This window comes from Typopeltis vanoorti, chromosome 10 (assembly GCF_054136105.1).
Source record: "Typopeltis vanoorti isolate ZY-2024b chromosome 10, IOZ_Tvanoo_1.0, whole genome shotgun sequence".
NCBI lineage: Eukaryota > Metazoa > Arthropoda > Arachnida > Uropygi > Thelyphonidae > Typopeltis > Typopeltis vanoorti.
Window position 1 is genome coordinate 126,510,790 of NC_143558.1, and position 19,122 is coordinate 126,529,911.

The 19,122-nt window shown below is 35.7% G+C and overlaps 1 protein-coding gene across 1 annotated transcript in view; it reads right to left on the minus strand.

Annotated features, from left to right (window-relative positions):
- Positions 1 to 19,122, minus strand: part of LOC150102777 (SID1 transmembrane family member 1-like) — a 582,520-nt gene that overhangs the window by 316,909 nt on the left and 246,489 nt on the right. The window contains exon 14 of the mRNA XM_090399394.1: positions 11,380 to 11,528. Within this exon, the coding sequence (XP_090255520.1) occupies positions 11,380 to 11,528 (149 nt within the window). The remainder of the gene's footprint in view (positions 1 to 11,379; positions 11,529 to 19,122) is intronic.

Genomic DNA, 19,122 nt, shown 5'->3' on the forward strand with positions numbered 1-19,122 from the left:
AAAACTACTTGTTTTTCTTGCATCTTCAGTATAGTGACACTGTTGGGGAGGGAGTGCTGTTTACTGCTGGGAGCGAGTTACTATCGCCATGACATTCACATCCTGGCGATAGTAACTAGCAATTTCATTAGGAAAATTAATACATAATATATAATTTATTGAGAAATACATAGGTTTAAAATAATTCTTTTTTTTCTGAATAATGATTCCATGATGCATAGCCGAAAATTGCCACGTACCCCCTGAAGACCTTTCACGTACCCACGGGGTATGCGTACCATACTTTGAGAAACACTGCATTAAGAGAAGGGCCATTATCCAGATCAATTTAGACCTTCATTGAGGTCTCGTCAGTGGGAGCAAGACCCAGAGATGGTGATACTAAGATGGAAACAATGGAGAAGTCATATTTACCTATACAAGTTGCCAAAAGGTGTCTCACCTTATTATTAAATTACTTCGGATTTAGAGAAAGATGTTGGAGGTCTTTCTTTACCACGAGTTGCCTCAGTCCTGAAGATACTTCAGGTGCAAACCTTGTTTGCTTACACTTGGATAAAGGATTAAACTAAATTTATTATAGTCTAACCAAGTGGAAAAAAAACTTCCAACATCTTTCTCTAAATTGAGAGTAATTTTATAATAAGGTGAGTCATTTACCTAATAATCGTATAGGTAAACGACTTCTCCATTGCTTCCACCTTAGCATCACCACCTCTGGATCTGGCTCCCACTGACAAGACCTCAATAAAGGTTGAAACCAGTCTGGGTAGTGGCCCTTCCCTTAATGCATAGCATTATACATGTCTGCAAGGAGATGTGCTTTGCATTAAGGGAGATACTAAGACAAGTGATGAGAGCTTAGTCCACCTTTACCATGAGTTGCCTCAGTCTGAAGATACTTCAAGTGCAAACTTTGTTTGGTTACACTTGGATAAAGGATTAAACTAAATTTATTATAGTCTAACCAAGTGAAAAGTAACTTCCAACGAAGTTCATATTAATCACACTTACTAGATATGTAATAGCTACAATAATTTCAATATTCTTTATTGTAATTCACAATTGTTAAGTGTTGTGATATCTGTCATTCATCGTAAAGACATTCTCTTTTTGCTAACAATGTCATCAATTACTAACTTTTCACTTGTTGCTTAGTTGAATAAGTGCACATGCTCACTGAGGAGGTAGGTGATTGACAGAGAGAGCATTAGGTACCTGGGTAATAGAAGAAAACAAGAAGAGAGAGAGAGAGAGAATAGAAGTTGTTTGCCAATGATGCAAAACTAGGCAGGGAAATAGTTGATAAAGATGATGTAGATATCTTACACGTTGATTTAAATAAATTGGCAGTGTGGGCAAAGGACAATGGTTGACAATTCAATGTTGTAAAATTTAAGATAATGCACTTCAGGATGAAAAGATTACACTGTTCATAACATACCGATGGTACTAGTTTCCAGGAAATTGATGAGGCTAGGGATATGGGGATGGGGGGGGGTGATAGTGGACAGGGATTTGAAATTCAGAAGACATATTGCAAGAAAGTTGGTAAAATAGAGAAGATTACTTGGATGCTGACAAACACATTGGAAAGTAAAGATAGGGAGGTTAGTATCCTTCTTTATAAGGCTATAATTTCGGCCACATGTTGACTCCTGAGCATAGATTTGGTCACCTTCATTTCTTGGGGATAGATGGAGGATGTTTTAGGTTGCAGAGTTTAGCTGACATGCAGAGGAGAGGAAATATGATAGAAACGTATAAGTTACTAAAGGGATTATATAAGATTAACACAAAAAAATTTTTCAATACATGGGGAGTAGAGGGAAAACATGGGATTACACTTGGAAGTTTTGTCTAAGTGGTTAGTAAGGGTGTGGAGACTACGTTTTTTACTTGAAGAGTGGTGAATGAGTGCAATGAAGTTCAAGAGATGGCAGCGAGTGCCTCAAAAGTGAATCGGATAAACCACAGTGACGCCAATATGGATTAAATACATCACTCCTCATACACTTCACATTCATCACATATTTCAATGTAGTATCAATGGTATTACAATTTTAATATGCACTTCACATCCATGGTAACTTTGATATGTATACATGTCATGGCCAGTTGGGTAGTCACGGAAATGTATGAAAGGTATTGTGAAATGGATGGAGTGGGTTTCCCAGCAATGAGACTTTTGATTCCATGGAGTACCCATATAAATAATAATAACGATTATTATATAGTAGCTAACTAGTTTTATATTCGGGGATTGTAAAATACCTGATTTGTTTTATAGTCCTACATAGTATACTTACTTATTCCTCTTCACTTCCCCTGGGAGCATAGGTCTTCCACCACCATTTTCCACCGGACTCTGTTTTTTGCTTCTACTTTTATTTGGTTCCAGTTTTTATTAATATTTGTATTTCTTTCAGTATTGTTCTTTCCCATGTTTCTCTTGGCCTTCCTCATCTTCTTTTACCCTGTGAGTTCCAATCTAGAGCCTGTTTTACTATTATTTTATCTTCTTTCCACAACCACATCCATTTCCTTTCACGTATCTGTTGCAACATGGGTTTCTGGTTTGTTCTCTGCCATAGTTCTTCATTTCATATTTGTTTTGCCCAATATATTCCCAGTATCATTCTTAAACACTTGTTTAGGAAGACCTGGACATTGTTAACTATCTTTTTGTTTAACATCCACATTTCTGATCCACAGATTAGTATTGCCTTTACATTTGAGTTAAATATTCTCAGTAGTTTTTATAGACAATTCTTGTTTTTCCAAATATTTCTAAGTTGGTTGAAAGTTGAATAAGCCATTTGTTTCATTTCCTTCTATTTATATCTTCAGTAACTCCTCGTTTTATTGATACTATTAAACCAAGGTATATAAATTGTTTTACTTCTTTAAGCGGTATTTCTTCTATTGTTATTTGTTTATTTTGCTTTGCGTTTATTTTCATCGACATTGATTTATTTTTATTTATCCTAAGACCAACTTTTTGGCTGTTTCTACAAGTGTTGTTGTTTTTTGTTCTATATGTTGGTGCTTCTGTGAAAGTAGCAGAATCACTGCAAAATCTAGATTGTGGAGTTGGTTTTGAAATAATCATTGTAATCCTGCATTTCCATGAGATACTTTTCTTATCACTCAGTCTATGACAATAAAAAAACATAGTAGGGTAGAGTATACAACCTTGCCTTACTCCTGTCTTCGTTTTAAATGGTTCTGAGAGGGTATTTCCATGTATTACTTTAATTTCAAAATCTTCATGCATTTTTTAAATTGTTCTTTTTTTTTTTTCTGGGAGTCCATAATTTCTAAGTAATTTCCATAGGGAAGATCTGTTTATACTGTCGATAGCTTGTTCAAAATCGATAAAATTTGAATATAAGCTTGCCTGCCATTCCAATGATTGTTCTATGATAATTCGTAAAGTAGCAATGTGGTTGGTGCATGATCTATTGGCTCTAAATCCTGCCTGTTCTGGTCTTAGTTGTTTTTCTATTTCTATTTTGATTCTTTCTAGTATTATCCTTGCTAGTAGTTTACTTATAACACTCAGCGATGTTATACCTCTCCAATTTTTGCAATTTGATAGGTTCTCTTTTTTTGGGGTAATTTAACCAGTAATCCAGTACTGCATTCCTTAAGCCTCTCTTCTTTCTGCCATATCTCATTTAGTAAGGGATATATCTCTGCTATAAGTTTTGGATTTGCTTTTAGTATATCGCCTGGTATGTTGTCTGCTCCAAGTGCTTTACCTGTTTTGATCTGAGTTATTGCTTTTGTAATTTCTATTTTTGTTATTTCATTCAAATTTATATCCAATAGTGCATTTTGTTAATTTAATTCTAGGCGGCTCTGGTCACCATCAGTCATTTATTGAAATTTCTCTGAGAAGAATTCCACCCATCTATTTATCTGTTCTTTTTCGTTTAATAATAGTTTTCCTTCTTTATTGTATATAGGAACTATCCATTTGTTTCTTTTTCCACTTAATTTCCTTGTAATATCATACAACTTTCGAGTATCATTTATATATGCAGCATCCTCTGCCTTTTGTGCTAGATTCTCTATGTATTTTCTTTTATAATTTCTTGCACTTCTTTTTATTTCTTTGTTAATTGCTCTATATCTTTCTGCTTGTTCTTGTTCAACATTTTTGCCAATCTGTAACAGTTTCTCTTTTATTCTATCTCTCTCCTCTATTTTTAATTTGGTGTTTTCTTATATTCATTCCTTGTCTGTATTAGTTCGAAATCCCAATATCTTTTCTGATGTGCTTATTAGTATGTCTTTAATCTTAGTCCATTTCCCCTCTATGTTATCTCCTACCTCTTTTTTCGAGTTTATCCCATTTATCCTGTACAGTTGTTATAAATTTATTTCTGATCACTTTGTTTTTGTGTTTTTCAATTCTAAACCTCTTCCTATTGTGCACTGTTTGTTTATTTTTAAATATTTTTACTTTCATGGTAGCTGTTAAGAGAAAGTAATCTGAATATCCCTCAGCTCCTCTTTTAACTCTGACATCCAGGAGTGATTTCCTCCAATTGCTTGATATAAGTACATGGTCTATTTGGTTCTTTGTCTTTCTATCTGGTGCTATCCATTGTCCACTTGTGTATTTTTTTTATGTTGGAAGAGACTCCCTCCTATTACAAGCTGATTGAACATACAAAAGTCTATAAGTAACTCTCCATTTTCATTTATTTCTCCTTCTGCATACTTTCCCATAGCAGTTTCTTTATTAGTATTATCATTTCCAACCTTAGCATTAAAGTCTCCAATTATAAGTTGCATATCTTTTTTATTTGTTGGTTCTATACTCCTCTGTAGCATGTTATAAAAATTATCCTTTTCTTCCTGGATCGCATCATTTGTTGGTGCATATATATCAGTTATTGTGATTTTCTGCTTGCCGGCTTTAAATCTAGCATTTAGTATTCTTTCGAATATTGGGTTCCACTCCATTAGTGCACCATGAGCTTTCTTTGTCATCATCAGTCTTTGTCATCATCTTTCTTTGTCATCAGTGCAACTCCCTTTATGTGGCCATTTGTATTTTGGTTCCCAGAGTAGTGACCATAGTTTAATTTGATTTTTCCAGTTCCTATCCATCTCGTTTTGCTTAATCCCATTATTTCCAAGTCCGTATTTTTCTAGAACTCTCGAGACTTGGTATGACTTCCCAGTTTCGAACATGGTTCTAACATTCCAACAACCCGGTCTAAGCTTGTCTTTTGGTAAGGTGTCTGTCACTTTCTTCTGCACCTCTGTTTCCCCAGAAGGGCTTTCACAGAGATGCCTCATGTTCGTGGCAGTTCTTGTTCTATTTTCTTCATCCAGTATCACATTTTGGAAGGTTTCAGTTTGCATAGCAAAAATTTTTTCTGAGACTGGGTTGGTAGCCCTGTGCTCAACCCTCCCCATCCATCTGGGCTTGGGACTGGCATGTCAAGTTTTCACTAAGCATGGCTCGGTTCCTACATAGTATATCCAGCTTTTTTTCTGAGAAATTTTATTTCTGCTGTTTGAATCCATTTTTAATCATCATCAAATTCCTGCCATGTACCCTCAAGTGGTGTACAGGATATGATAGTACTACATGAAAAAAATTACATCATTACTAACTTCCTATCTACAATTTTCCTCCAAATCAGTCTGTTACTTATCAAGGCTTCAACATTATCAGATCTTATATTTCTATCATCTAAGGCACTTTGTACCGTATCAATCCACCTATACCTTGGTCTTCCTCTGGGTCGTTTTCCTGACAACCTGGCAGAGAACACTTGTTTTGCTAATCCATAATCCATTTTTAATTGTTATTATTAAAGAGCCTGTGTAGCTCAGTGGATGTGGCGTTTGCACACCATCGCGCTAGGCCGCACGAAGGAAGTCTTGGTTTCGAGTCTAGTCGGCGACTAGAGGAAATTTTTCTAAGCCTTTTTTCGACCGGTTCCCGAGTTAGTCGATCTCTGGCACGGGCAAGCAGGTTTTTCCTCCCGGAAACTCGGGTTTTTCGTCCTGTAAACTCAAGAAAATCGACCGTAGAACCCACATTATTTCAGACATTAAATATATTGTAAGGTTAGAGACCACGAGATGGCGGCACATTTGAGCCGTCTCTCTTCACTGCGTACCGCTTAATTAGTGATAGCCTTGGGCCATCTGTCTCTGATTGGGTACCAGTGGAGATTGAACTGCCCACTCAGTCTCCAAAATTTAGATAGGGCTAAATGGCCTCGCCTACTCCCGTATATAAGGGAATAAAAAGGCGTTAGCTGATTTTTTTTTTTTTATTTTTTTATTTTTTTGAGGTCCATGTTTCACTTCCATATAATAAAGCTGGTTTAGATATAGCATTATATAGTCAGATTCTAATGTATTTTTGTATTCAGGGATAGCTTAAATATATGATTTATGTTTACTTTAACATAATTTGATATTTTAATGTCCATGTCCTTTTTCATCTTCACATGATAATTCACATACCACATATTTGAAATATTTGCTTGTGCTAACATTTTATTTTTTATGATCATTTTACTTCTTATTCGGTTTTCTCCTTTGAAAGCCATTATTTTTGTCTTTACTTTAGAATCTCATATCATAATATTTTGAAATTTCATTTAATGATTTTAATGATCTTTGTATATCATCTTCTGATGTAGGTAATATAATTGATCATCTGCAAATAATAGTGTATCTATCTTTATTTTTATATCAAATGAGTTGTGATATTTTTAGATTGTTACAATTTTATTTATATATGTTAAAGAATAGAGGTGGCAGGGTACATTCTTAACATACTCCTTTTGATATGTCTTTCCATTTGTATATTCATTTTATTGATGGCTTTTTTATAACTAATGCAGGCCACATGGGAGATCTAGTTTGATTGTCTCAACATGGTTCAGAGATGTTTTCATAATAGCCTTTTTGAGGAAGCAAGAAACCCAACTGCCAGTTCAGCAAGAAGCAAGCTTGGTACAATTAGCCCTTACTAGCTGTAGTGTGTTTATTTTTTTATTTAGGGTCTGTGACTATATATTCATACCCTTCAACAACTTGCAACATTTGTCCTGTTATTAAGTCATCTAATATTTTCGCTTATGTTTACAGGTACTTTCCCAAGACCTCTGTATTTGATGTATTGCTATGACACTTGCAAGAAAACTAAGTTTCCTTATTATATATTATTAACAAAGTGTGTGTATATATATATATATATATATATATATATATATATATATATATATATTATATTATATTATATATATATATATTATATATACATTTTAATACAGATTATTTCATATGTTCTGTTTATATATATATATATATATATATATATATATATAAACAGAACATATAAAATAATCTGTATTAAAATTATGGTGACCCTTTTGCTTGCTCGCTCACACACACACACCCATAACCTTAAATCATTAAGTCTTCTGGCATAAACACAAGACATCTGAAAAGGAAGAAATTAAGATAATTTAGTCAGAGATTCAAACGTGCATAACAGAGAACTAGACAATCTTATTCTGAAAATTCAAAACACGTTCTTCAGCAAAGTTCATTAAAGGAAACCAACAGTAAAGTTTCTTGCACATAATCACACAAGAAAATGACATCTTGTATCTGTATCTTTGCCATATGGTTTATGTCAACCATATTCAGTTACAACTTAAAACCAATACCAAAAACATTAGCAGTTTACTTCATAAAATGCAGTATCCAGCAATGAAACAGAAAATAACTATATGGAAAGTGGAACGTTCTAGCATTTTTACTTGACAACTGTCAATTCCACAAACAGAGAATAGCTTTCCATCTAATCTTCACTCAAAAGATAAATAAATACTTTTCAATAGGAACTCTAGTAAATAAGGAATCCACACAATACAATGATTCATTCCTTATTGTTTTCTTTATTTCTTAAAGGGAATCATTTCGAACTCTCCCTTTTTGTCTTCTCTAAGTTCCAGTTTTTTTTTTTTTTTTCTTAGCATCTCTCTACAGATCTACAGAAAAATGTATTCTCTTTCTTTTGTATCCATCAACTTTTTTGTTTCACATCACAGGAAAGCATACACTATATTTTCAATGTATTTTCTAATTTGTGACTGCATGAATGATGTAATGACAGAAAGATATCACACAACAAAGCGAAGTTTTTTCATTAATGCAAACTGAATAATATTTGAAGACAATGCACTGAAGTTTCTTTTCCACTTGATAAATATTTCATGTACTTACCATGTAGAAATCGATGTTGCTGAATGATAAGTTCTGTCCACTGATGACACAGCCACGAAGTGCAGTTAGGTTTAATGGCCCCGCTAGTCAACTTCCAATAGAAAAACTACAAGCAATGCCGCTATAGTCTGTTTACAGTGGATTATCGTTTTAACATAATTTTATCAACATATCGATATTTTTATACATGTTGGAAGTTTTCCACTTGGTTATACTATAAATTAAAGATCCCAAGAAATTATATTCTTGGTTTAATCTTTTATCCAAGTGTAGGCAAACAAAGTTTGTGCCTGAAGTATTTTGAGGAATTGGCAACTCATATATAGAAGCTAATGACTTCACATCACTTGCCTTACTATCTCCATAATGCAAAGTACATATCCTAACAGATATGTAGCATGCTATGCATTATGGGAAGGGTCACTGCAGACTGGTTTCGACTTTTATTGAGGTTTTCATCAGTGGGAGCCAGACCCAGAGGTGATACCAAGCATCCTTCATTTATAGTATAACCAAGTGAAAAAACGTTCAACATCTATCTCTAATCCAGAATATTTTAACAATAAGGTGTGACACCTTTTGGCTACTCGTATATGAAAATATGACTTCTATATTGCTTCAACCTTGGTATCACCTCTGGATCTGGCTCCCACTGATGAGACCTCAATAAAGGTTGAAACCGGTCAAGACCCTTCCCATAATGCATAGCATCATACATGTCTGCAAGGATATGTGCTTTGCATTATGGAATACTAAGGCAAGTGATGTGAAGTCGTTAGCTTCTATATACGAGTTGCCCAGTCCTGAAAATATTTCAGGAGCACCTTTGTTTGCTTACACTTCGATAAAGCATTAAACCAAGAATATAATTTCTTGGCATCTAATTTTTTTTATACATCTTTCATTTTCAATTACCTAAAATAATAATAATAATATCTTCTGTAAACATATGTTAAGATATTTAAATATATTAACAAATGCAAGCTGTGTTAGAAGCTGAGTTTTCATCTTGAGCCTAAACATACTAAAATTTTTATATTGGACTGCACTGGAACATTTGTTTGAGAATCAGGCCTTGAGTAGAGGGTGGAGAGTTTTTTATTGGAGTGGGAAATAAAGACACTAATTCCAGGAAGGATAATTTCAGTTACCTGACTGAGCATGCCCTTAAGGAGAGTAATCTGTTGATACTGTCCTTAAAGAGCAAGGGGTTGTAATTCTTAGGGAATACTTCATGAGGAAGGCTGTCAGCTCCAGAGCTGAGATAGAAGGAATAAAAGATGGCAAGAAGTAGAAGATGTGATGAGTCATCAAACGTAACAGGTTGTTGGTCAGTTGCTCATGTTCCTAGTATACTAAAATTAGGTTAAGCAGAAATCGAAGACATAAAAGTTGCTGGTAATGCAGAAGAGCACTTACGGTAATATCTGTAGCAGAGACAAAATGTGGAAACTGACTGTCTATGAAACAGTGGAAGTATTGAAGAAAGTCTGTGAGACTTTCTTCAACCACTCATTGCCATAAGTGCACCACCCCCCCCAAATGTGAGAGCAGTATTTCAAGGATATCAGATTTAAGGATTATATGGAGGAAGCAACTGGACAGAAATGTAACATTTTGAGTGAAAAAGGATACCAAACATTTTGGTATCCTGAAATTTTGGTACCTTAGTAAAGGCTAGGAGTAAGAGTTAATGTGATGAAAGAGATCTGGTCTTGACTGCTGAGTTGAGTACTATCAAAGGTAAGTGGAGAAGAATGGTCTTTTTTTGTGAGTAAACCTATGTTTTGGAAGAATTAAAGGTGACAAAGTTGTTGTTTACATAATGAAAGAGATCAGTGTTTAGGACGCTTTTCATAAATGAACTTCATGTTTCAGAAGTGCAAGGTTTGTAGTATCAATAGTATCAGTGGAGAGTGCTCTCAATCAGCAAAACTGTGAAGAGGGTTCAAGGTCAATGCATTCAAGTCATTTTATGTATAAAAGGAAGATGAGTAAATAACATATCCCTAAGGAACATCTGCATTAACAGGAAAATATGAAGAGAGAACACCTTTCCCCATTACACATATGACATGAGAGAAAACTGGTAAATCCAATTATGAAGAGAGGAAGGTAGATATAAGGTGGAAATTTACTGAGGAGCCATTGATATTGACACATAAAAAAAAAAAAAATAGACAAAAAAAGACTAGGACAGGAGTTATGCTGATTTTGAAGAAAATTACAAAGGAAAAACTTTAAAAATGTGTTAAAAAACTAAAGTATTACTGGCTTAAATGTAAAACATTCAAAGTGAATATTCTGAATGTACAAGATCATGAAGTAACAAAGATTTTTTTTTCTCTTTTTTTATGTGACTCCTGCCTATGAAAGGTTGCAAACCCATAGTGCATCATACCATGGAGAGGCTAAGGGATACTTTATTATTTTTTATTTAATTTATTTTATTTACAAATCCAGAAATCCTGCTCAAGAGACAAAACATGCTTTTCAAGCCATTTCAGGCCTTCAATAATAGGGCAGTGGTCTCACATCGGGCAATGAAATTCATCTTCTACCTAAAGACAATCACAAATATCCATGCCCATGGCAGGTTTCAAACCCACAGCTTGTTCATTGGAGAGCAGGTACAGTAACCACTTGGCTGGCACATTTACTGTCTCATTACTCTAAAGCTGGTTTCTAGTTTTTCCCTTTCAGTCATTTGTGACTGCAAATGACTTTGTAGGCATTGCCCACAAAGTATTCCTGGTGAGATTTTTACAGGGTAGTTCACCATTGCTTCCCCCACCCCCAATTTTATCAGGATTCGGGACCAGCATATGGCTGGGACGTAATCATGGCTGTAATCCGTGTGTATTAATGGGGCCAGTTTGCCTGTTCTGGGGGAGGAAAAACCTGAGTTTCCAGGTGAAAAAACCCCCAACCTCTGTATAAGATAACAGATAAAGGTTCCTCACATCAGTAATGGGAATTGAGCCCGGGTCTTTCTTACCAAATACTGACTAAGCTACAGAGGCTCACTCTAAAGTTAACCAATTATTATTTTATCTATTGCATTAAGCACTTTAATAATTAATCTTGAAGTAAAATTAAACATACCTTCTCCAGACCAGACAAAGAAATAACACTCCTAGCATGATATAGCCAATGTTGCTGAAGACATGATTGAAATCAGCAAAAACACCAAGTGGGTGAGAACATAAAAAATTGTAATAACAAATATCCTGGTCACCAGTACTATGAAAAACCTGAGAGGAAATAAAAAAGTAAATATAGTCATTACTAAATCATATTTTCACCAATTATTTGAATGCATTTCAAATTAATGTAACTCTAAAAACTCTGCAGATGAACACAAAAACAAGTAATATCCAAATTATCAGCAAATAACTAACATTTATTTTGTGTCTACCGAAACAATGTAAAATTAAATAACTAAATTACACAAATCATACAATAGAAGTAAAGTTTGCAATACACAGTTAAAGGAAAATAAAAACATAAGGTTAAGACATACATATAGGAAGAACATGACTATTTGAATTTAGATTTCAGTCTAGAACTCTGCACAATGGACAGCAAGCATGTCTGCACTTTTTGTGCCAGTGATTTATCAAACTTGCAGAGATCTAATAAATTGTTCATATACCACCATTTTTTGTAAGTGTGTTTGGATTTTCTCCATCTTAGTAAACAGTCCTTTCATATATACATCATCATCACAGGCTCAACAGCCCTGTGTGGGCCCTGGCCTTCTTCAAAAACTTCTGCCAGTCTTCCTTATTCAATGCTAAACTTCTCCAATTTTTAACTTCTAAAACCTTAAGATCTTGCATCACTCCATCTTCGCATCTTAATTTAGGTCTTCCAATTTTTTTTTTTTCCTTCGAGCTTAGCATTACACATCTTAACTATTCTATTACTATCCTGCATAAGTGTCCAGTCCAACTTTATTTATTTTTATGAGCTTAATAATGTCTGGCTCATTAAATAATCTGTATACTTCATGGTTCTATCTTTTCCTCCACACACCATTCTCTTGTACTGCTCCAAAATAATATCTGCGAACTCTTCTTTCAAACAGACCTACCAATCTTTCATCTGCCATTGATAATACCCAGTTTTCAGAGGCATAAATTAACACTGGTCTTACAAGTACTTTGTACATCATTATCTTTGTTTTTTTATTGGGGTCAGATGTGACTTTAGGTGTTTCCTATGTCCACAGAAGCAGAAAGAATACGTCTCTAAATCTCAGTATGATATCATTTTTACAATTAACTTCTGATCCCAAGTATATAAAACTATGTACAATTTCAAATTTATAGGAACCAATTTCAATTTGAGAAGGATTATGATCACAAATCTTTCTAGTTACTGGCATATACTTTGTTTTTTCTTGGTTAATCTGTAAATTCATCTTCTTTGCTGCCTTTTCTGAACTGATGAAAGTTTTTTCCAATGCTTTTCATGTCCTTCCTATAATATCGATATCATCTGCATATGCCATAATTTGTACTGATTTGTAGAAAACAGTTCCCCTTGTATTAACGCTAGCATTTCTGCAAACCTTTTCAAGTGCTATGTTAAACAGTAAGCAAGCTAAGCCATCCCCTTGGTGAACACAATTTTTTATATATACTGATCAGACAACATGTTCTGAATTTTGATTTGACAATGAGTATTTCTCACTGTAGCTTTAACTAAAGCGATAAGTTTTCGTGGGATCTGTAGTTCCTCCAGTGCAATAAATAAATTAGATCTATCTATGATATGCAGTGGATATGCAGACTTTGGGGAGACAGTAGAGTGTATGAATGTGTGTAATATGCCCGAGCGAGTACGAAGGACAACAAATCAGAATGGGATAGTTATTATAAGACATCAAAATAGGGATGGGACAAATGGGCTTCTAAAATTCATTTATACTAATGCCAGAAGTATTAGGAACAAAAAGAAAGAATTTTTGGCCTTGGTTGGCACTTCCAGGACACAGGTTATTGGCATTAGTGAAACATGGCTGACAGAAGATGATATAGTTAGTGGGATTGAATGTGATGGTATGGTGTGTTCAGGAGTGACAGGGAGAATAAAATGGGGGGGGGGGGAGTGTTACTGGTGATAGCTGATGAGCTGCAGCCAAGGAGAATAGAAGTGGAACTGCAAGATAAAGAAAAGAGCACATTTGAGGCTATTTGGTGTGAGATTGAGACTAGTAGAACAAAATACATAGTTGGGTGCTGCTATAGACAAGGTGATGGAATAGATGGTGGAGATAGTATATGCATAAGCAAATAGAAGAAATGAGTGGAAGGAGAGTAATTATTATGGGAGATTTCAACTATGGTAACATTGATTGGAAGGAAGAGAGGACACATGGGAGGAAGGAATTGGATTTTATGCGGTTATTAAGGGATAACTATCCGCGACAGCATGTAATGGATAATACTAGGGGTCAGGGAGTGCTTTATCTAGTAATTACAGCTGAGAATTTGGCTGTAACAAACATGACCACGTTGCCACCAATTGGTGAGAGTGATCATAGGGTCGACTTGGGAGGTGGCTAAAGGTGTGGAATTTACAATTAAGACAGAGTAGATGTGGAATTATCGGGCTGGTAAGTATGACAAGCTTAGGGGTTTGATTGGTTTAGTGCCACGGCATGTAAAACTGCAAGGGCTTGATGTTGATAGTGCATGGGAGGTGGTTAAGAAGTGTTTGCAGGAGGCAATGGCTGACTGTATACCTAGAGTCTGAATAATAAATCAAGTAGGGATTAAATGGATGAATAACACCATTAAGCTTGAGCTGCAAAAAAAGAAACAACTGTGGAGGGAATTTAAGGAGAAAGGTGACCGACAGGCACATGAACGGTATAAAGTGCAGGTGAGAAGAGTAACGAGTGTGGTTAGAAAAGCAAAAGCAGATTATGAAAGAACATTAGCCATGCAGGCTAAAGAGAATCCCAAACAGTTTTTTATGTTGCAAATAAAAGAAAAAATGTATATGGCAGAATGATTTTAAAGAATGCCGATGGTAGGGAGGTAACTGAATCAGTTGATATAGTTAAGTTACTGAGTGAGCACTTTGCAAGAGTATATCATCCAGGTGGTGACATTGCAGGAATGAATGAACCAACAGCTTATACGGGAATTGTGGTGAATAAAGTGGAGGTGAATAGTCTATTACAAAACCTCAATGTCAATACATCTTTGGAATTGGATGGTATACCAGCTTGTGTCGTACGTGAAGCGGCTAAAGAATTGTTAGTGCCCTTGACCATTTTGTTTAATTTGAGTCTCAGGTCTGGGTTAGTCCTGAGGGGTGGAAAGAGGGGGGAAAATAGTTCCACTGCATAAAGATGGTTCCAAGACTGCTGTTGTAAATTACCGACCGATCAGCATATCAGAAGTCATTGTCAAGGTCTTGGAGATACTAGTCAAAAGGAAAATACAGGATTGGAGAGATGAAAATGGGATACTGTATGGGGTCAACATGGTTTTGTGAAGGGTAGATCATGCCTCAGTAACTTGTCCACGTTTTATAACACAGTGACGGCTGAACTGGATAAAGGTAATGGGTTTACAGTGATTCTACTGGACCTTGCTAAGGCTTTGACAGGATACCACACATGGAATTCTAATAAGTAAACTGCAGCATATGGGGATGGATACAGGGTTGGTGAGATGGATAGGAGGGTGGTTGATGGAGAGAAATCAGAGAGTGGTTTATTAAGGAGTAGAGTCCAAAAGACGGCCTGTGACTAGTGGTGTGCCGCAGGGTTCTGTTCTTGGACCACTACTGTTCAATTTGTTCATTAACGATATAGGCAAGGATCTGAAAGGAAGTGTTCATTTGTTTGCTGATAATGCAAAGTTGGGTAGAATAATGGTGAGTGCACAAGATGTCAAATTTTGCAGGATGATTTGGATAGTTTGGAGGACTAGGCTAAGTAGAATGGATATCGATTTAATGTGGCAAAGTGTGAGGTTATGCATTTTGGGGTGAAAAGATTAGCAGCAGTATATCACATTGGTGGAACTGTACTCTAGGAGATTGACGAGGCCAGGGATTTGGGAGTGTTGGTGGATACGGAGTTGAAGTTTAGAGGCCACATCGCAAAAATGGCTAAATCAGCTCATCAAATCACTTGATTGCTGAAAAATACTTTAATGAGCAGAGACAAACAGGTTATTGTTCCTCTGTATCGAGGAACAATAACCTGTTTGTTGTTAACAATAACTTAACAATAACTTGATAAGACCCCATCTACACTACTGTGCCCAGATATGAGCACCAGGGTTTCTTCTTGATGGGGAGGAGGTGGAGAGGATCCAGAGACGAGTGACCAAGATGATAGCAGGTCTGTGGAATGAACCTTATGAGAACAGGTTGAAGATTTGTGGGTTGCAGAAATTGTTTGATAGGTGGAAAAGGGGTGATATGATTGAGACATTCAAATTACTGAAGGGTTTCTATAAGATTAATACAGAAGATAATTTTGAGAATAGGACTGGTGGTGGGAGGACCACCAGGGTGGTCCATAGGGTTTTTACTTGGAGAGTGGTGAATGAGCGAAATAAGCTGCCAGAGTCTGTTGTGGGTGCCATGACTGTGAATGAGTTCAAGGGACAATAATGTGAATGTCGAATAGTTGTTCTTGACATGATGTTAGGGCCTCCCTCGATGAGTCTGTTGACTCCTTGGAGTTGCCTGTAATAATAATAATAATATCATATATCACTCTAAAATCTATGAAAAGGTTTTGTGTTTCAATTCCAAATTCATTACATTTTTCAAGTAATTGGCATATATTAAAAATCTGATCATCTGTAGATCTTCCTTGACGGAATCCACACTGATAATTGGCAATAACATTCTCTACATAGAAATAAAGTCTCTTAAATAGAATGTTAGAGAAAATTTTATAAATTGTACATAGTAAATTAATTCCTCTATAGTTAGAAATATCATTACATCACCTATCTTATGGATGGGGCATATGACACTCAGATTCCATTAGTCTGGAATTGTTTCATTAATCTGGATTTTGTTGATAAGCTGACACAGCTGCTTAAAGTATTCTGTACCTGCACTTTTAATTAGTTCTGCTTGTATCCTATCCATTCCTGGGGCATTATTGTCCCTAAGTTTTTTATTAGCTGCCTCCACTTCTGCATCTGTTGGTACTGGTTCAATGGCTTCTAGATCTTGGCTCTCTTTCATATCATCTAATTGAACAGATATATTTGGATTTAATAAATCATCAAAATGCTCTGCCCATCTTTCTAGTATCATTTCATTCTCACTCAAAATTATACCCTCCTTATCCCTACATAATGTTGTCCTTGGCTAGAAATCTTTCTGACTACTATTTAACTTTTGACAGAAAGATCTGCTTTCATTCATACTTCTGAGATGTTCCAATTCCTTAAGTTCATTCCCATATATTTCTTTTTTCTATTTTTATGCGCTCTTTTTTCTTCTCTTCTAGCCAAATGATATTCCTCCACAGCTTTAACGAGTGTGGTTCCTTTGCTGCATTTGTTTATATGCTTCATTTCTTAATAGTCACATGTTCACATTCTGCATCAAATCAATGATTATACTTAACTCTACTGACTTTTCCTAATATTATGTCTGCTGTTGTCACTATGGCATCCTTAATAACATCCCAAGCCTCATTAACACTCTCACCAATAGTTAGACCAGACAGGTTTTCACTGATTTTCTCACCATATTTGATGAGAAATTAGTCTCATTATGTAAACTATATTTCCCAATGGTTGGCCTGTGTGTATCCTCTTTGCCTATCATGACATTTAAATCACCTATAATAATTTTTACATCCCTCTTTGGACATTCCCCATACGGCTAATCTAATTCATCATAAAACAACTATTTTTCAGCATCATTCTTTTCTTCAGTTGTAGCATGCACACAGATAAAACTGTTGTTAAAAAACTGTCCTGTATTTGTAATCTCCTAATTTCTTCTATCTTTCCTTATTAAACTTTCTAGGGACCCATATGTGTTCCTTACATTAAATATTCTGCTTCTAATCTTTGATATAATGAAATAGTGATCAGAATCAATATTTGCTCCTCTATAGGTTCCAACATCCATTAAATTGGATAGGTGTCATGCATACATTAAAAGATGATCAATTTGGTTAAAGGTATCTCCATCAGGAGACTTCCAGGTCATTTTATAAATATCTTTATGATTAAACATTGTACTACGATAACCATATTTCTTGAAGAAGCAAAGTTGATCAATCTAGTCCCATTATCATTAGTCTCATTATGTAAACTATATTTCCCAATGGTTGGCCTGTGTGTATCCTCTTTGCCTATCATGACATTTAAATCACCTATAATAATTTTTACATCCCACTTTGGGCATTCCCCATACAGCTAATCTAATTCATCATAAAACAACTATTTTTCAGCATCATTCTTTTCTTCAGTTGTAGCATGCACACAGATAAAACTGTTGTTAAAAAACTGTCCTGTATTTGTAACCTACACATTCGAGGTGAGTTTGCTTTGAAGTCCATGATAAGATGTTTTATCCTCTTGTTTACAATGAAACCTGTTCCAAACATGTGATCTTTCTTTTGGCAGCTATAAAAAATAATATGATTTTTCTTTTCCATAATCCCTTCTCCTGTCCATCTCATTTCTTGTATAGGCCACAACAAGTATCCTGTATTTATCCAATTGATCTAGCAGCATTTTTAAAGCTCCAGATCGGTAAAGAGAAATTGCTGTACAATTTTTCTTTATGGAAATGGAAATTCCACACATTCTTCCTGTATCTATGTAATGAGGTCAAGGGACTGTTGTGGGGCAGACGTCCCTTGACCTCACCCAATGTTCCAGTTCATCCCACAGATGTTTAATAGGGTTAAGATGAGAGATCTGTGGAGGCCAATCAAGTGTAGTGACATTTGTATCCACAAACCATGCAGTTACAGAACAGTTTTATAACACTGTGCATTGTCTTGCTGAAAGAGAGACAATAGTCAGTTCTACAGAAACACCATGAAGTAGGAAGCATTTCATTGTCCAGAATGTTCAGACACCTCTCAGAGTTCAATGTTAATGGCACTACAGAGGTTCGAGGTGAAACCAGGAAAACGAGGACCATACTATCACACTGTCACCTCCAAATTTCATAGTTGGGGTTACACACTCTGGTATGAGACATTCACTGGGTATCTGCCACACAAATCTATCTGCTCAGTAGAGAGTGGAGCATGAATCGTCACTCATAACACAGCTTTCCAAGCTTCCATGTCCCACTGTACAAACTCTTTACACCACTGAAGACAATGCTCTGCATGTTGGTTCGAATAACGGGGAACTTGCATATTGTGGTCCTATTCATGGAAACCCATGTTGTGAGCTGCAATTCTGAATGTTTTTGTGCAGATTTATGTTCGAGATGATGTTCAGAACTCTGCATTCAATGTGTTAGTTGACAAATGGCAGTTTCTACATATCATCACTGGTAGCACCGTATGGTCATCCACTGTGGGTAGTATTTGCAGTTGACTCTCTGCATTTCCATCTTGGTATGGTATCACTGATTCTTGACCTGGGATGGCCCAATTTGTCATGAATTTGCCGAACAGACAGGCCAGCAACATTGCATCCTATCACAACATAACTTTCAAACAAAGTTATTTCCCTCAGACACAGTTGCTCTGACTTGGGAGCATCATGCATCCTGATGCACCCCACCCATGGTGGTGTCTGTTGACTTCTTTCCAAGAAGGAATACATCTGACTCAACCTACATATATACATATGTATTTCATCCCACCTATGTATGTGA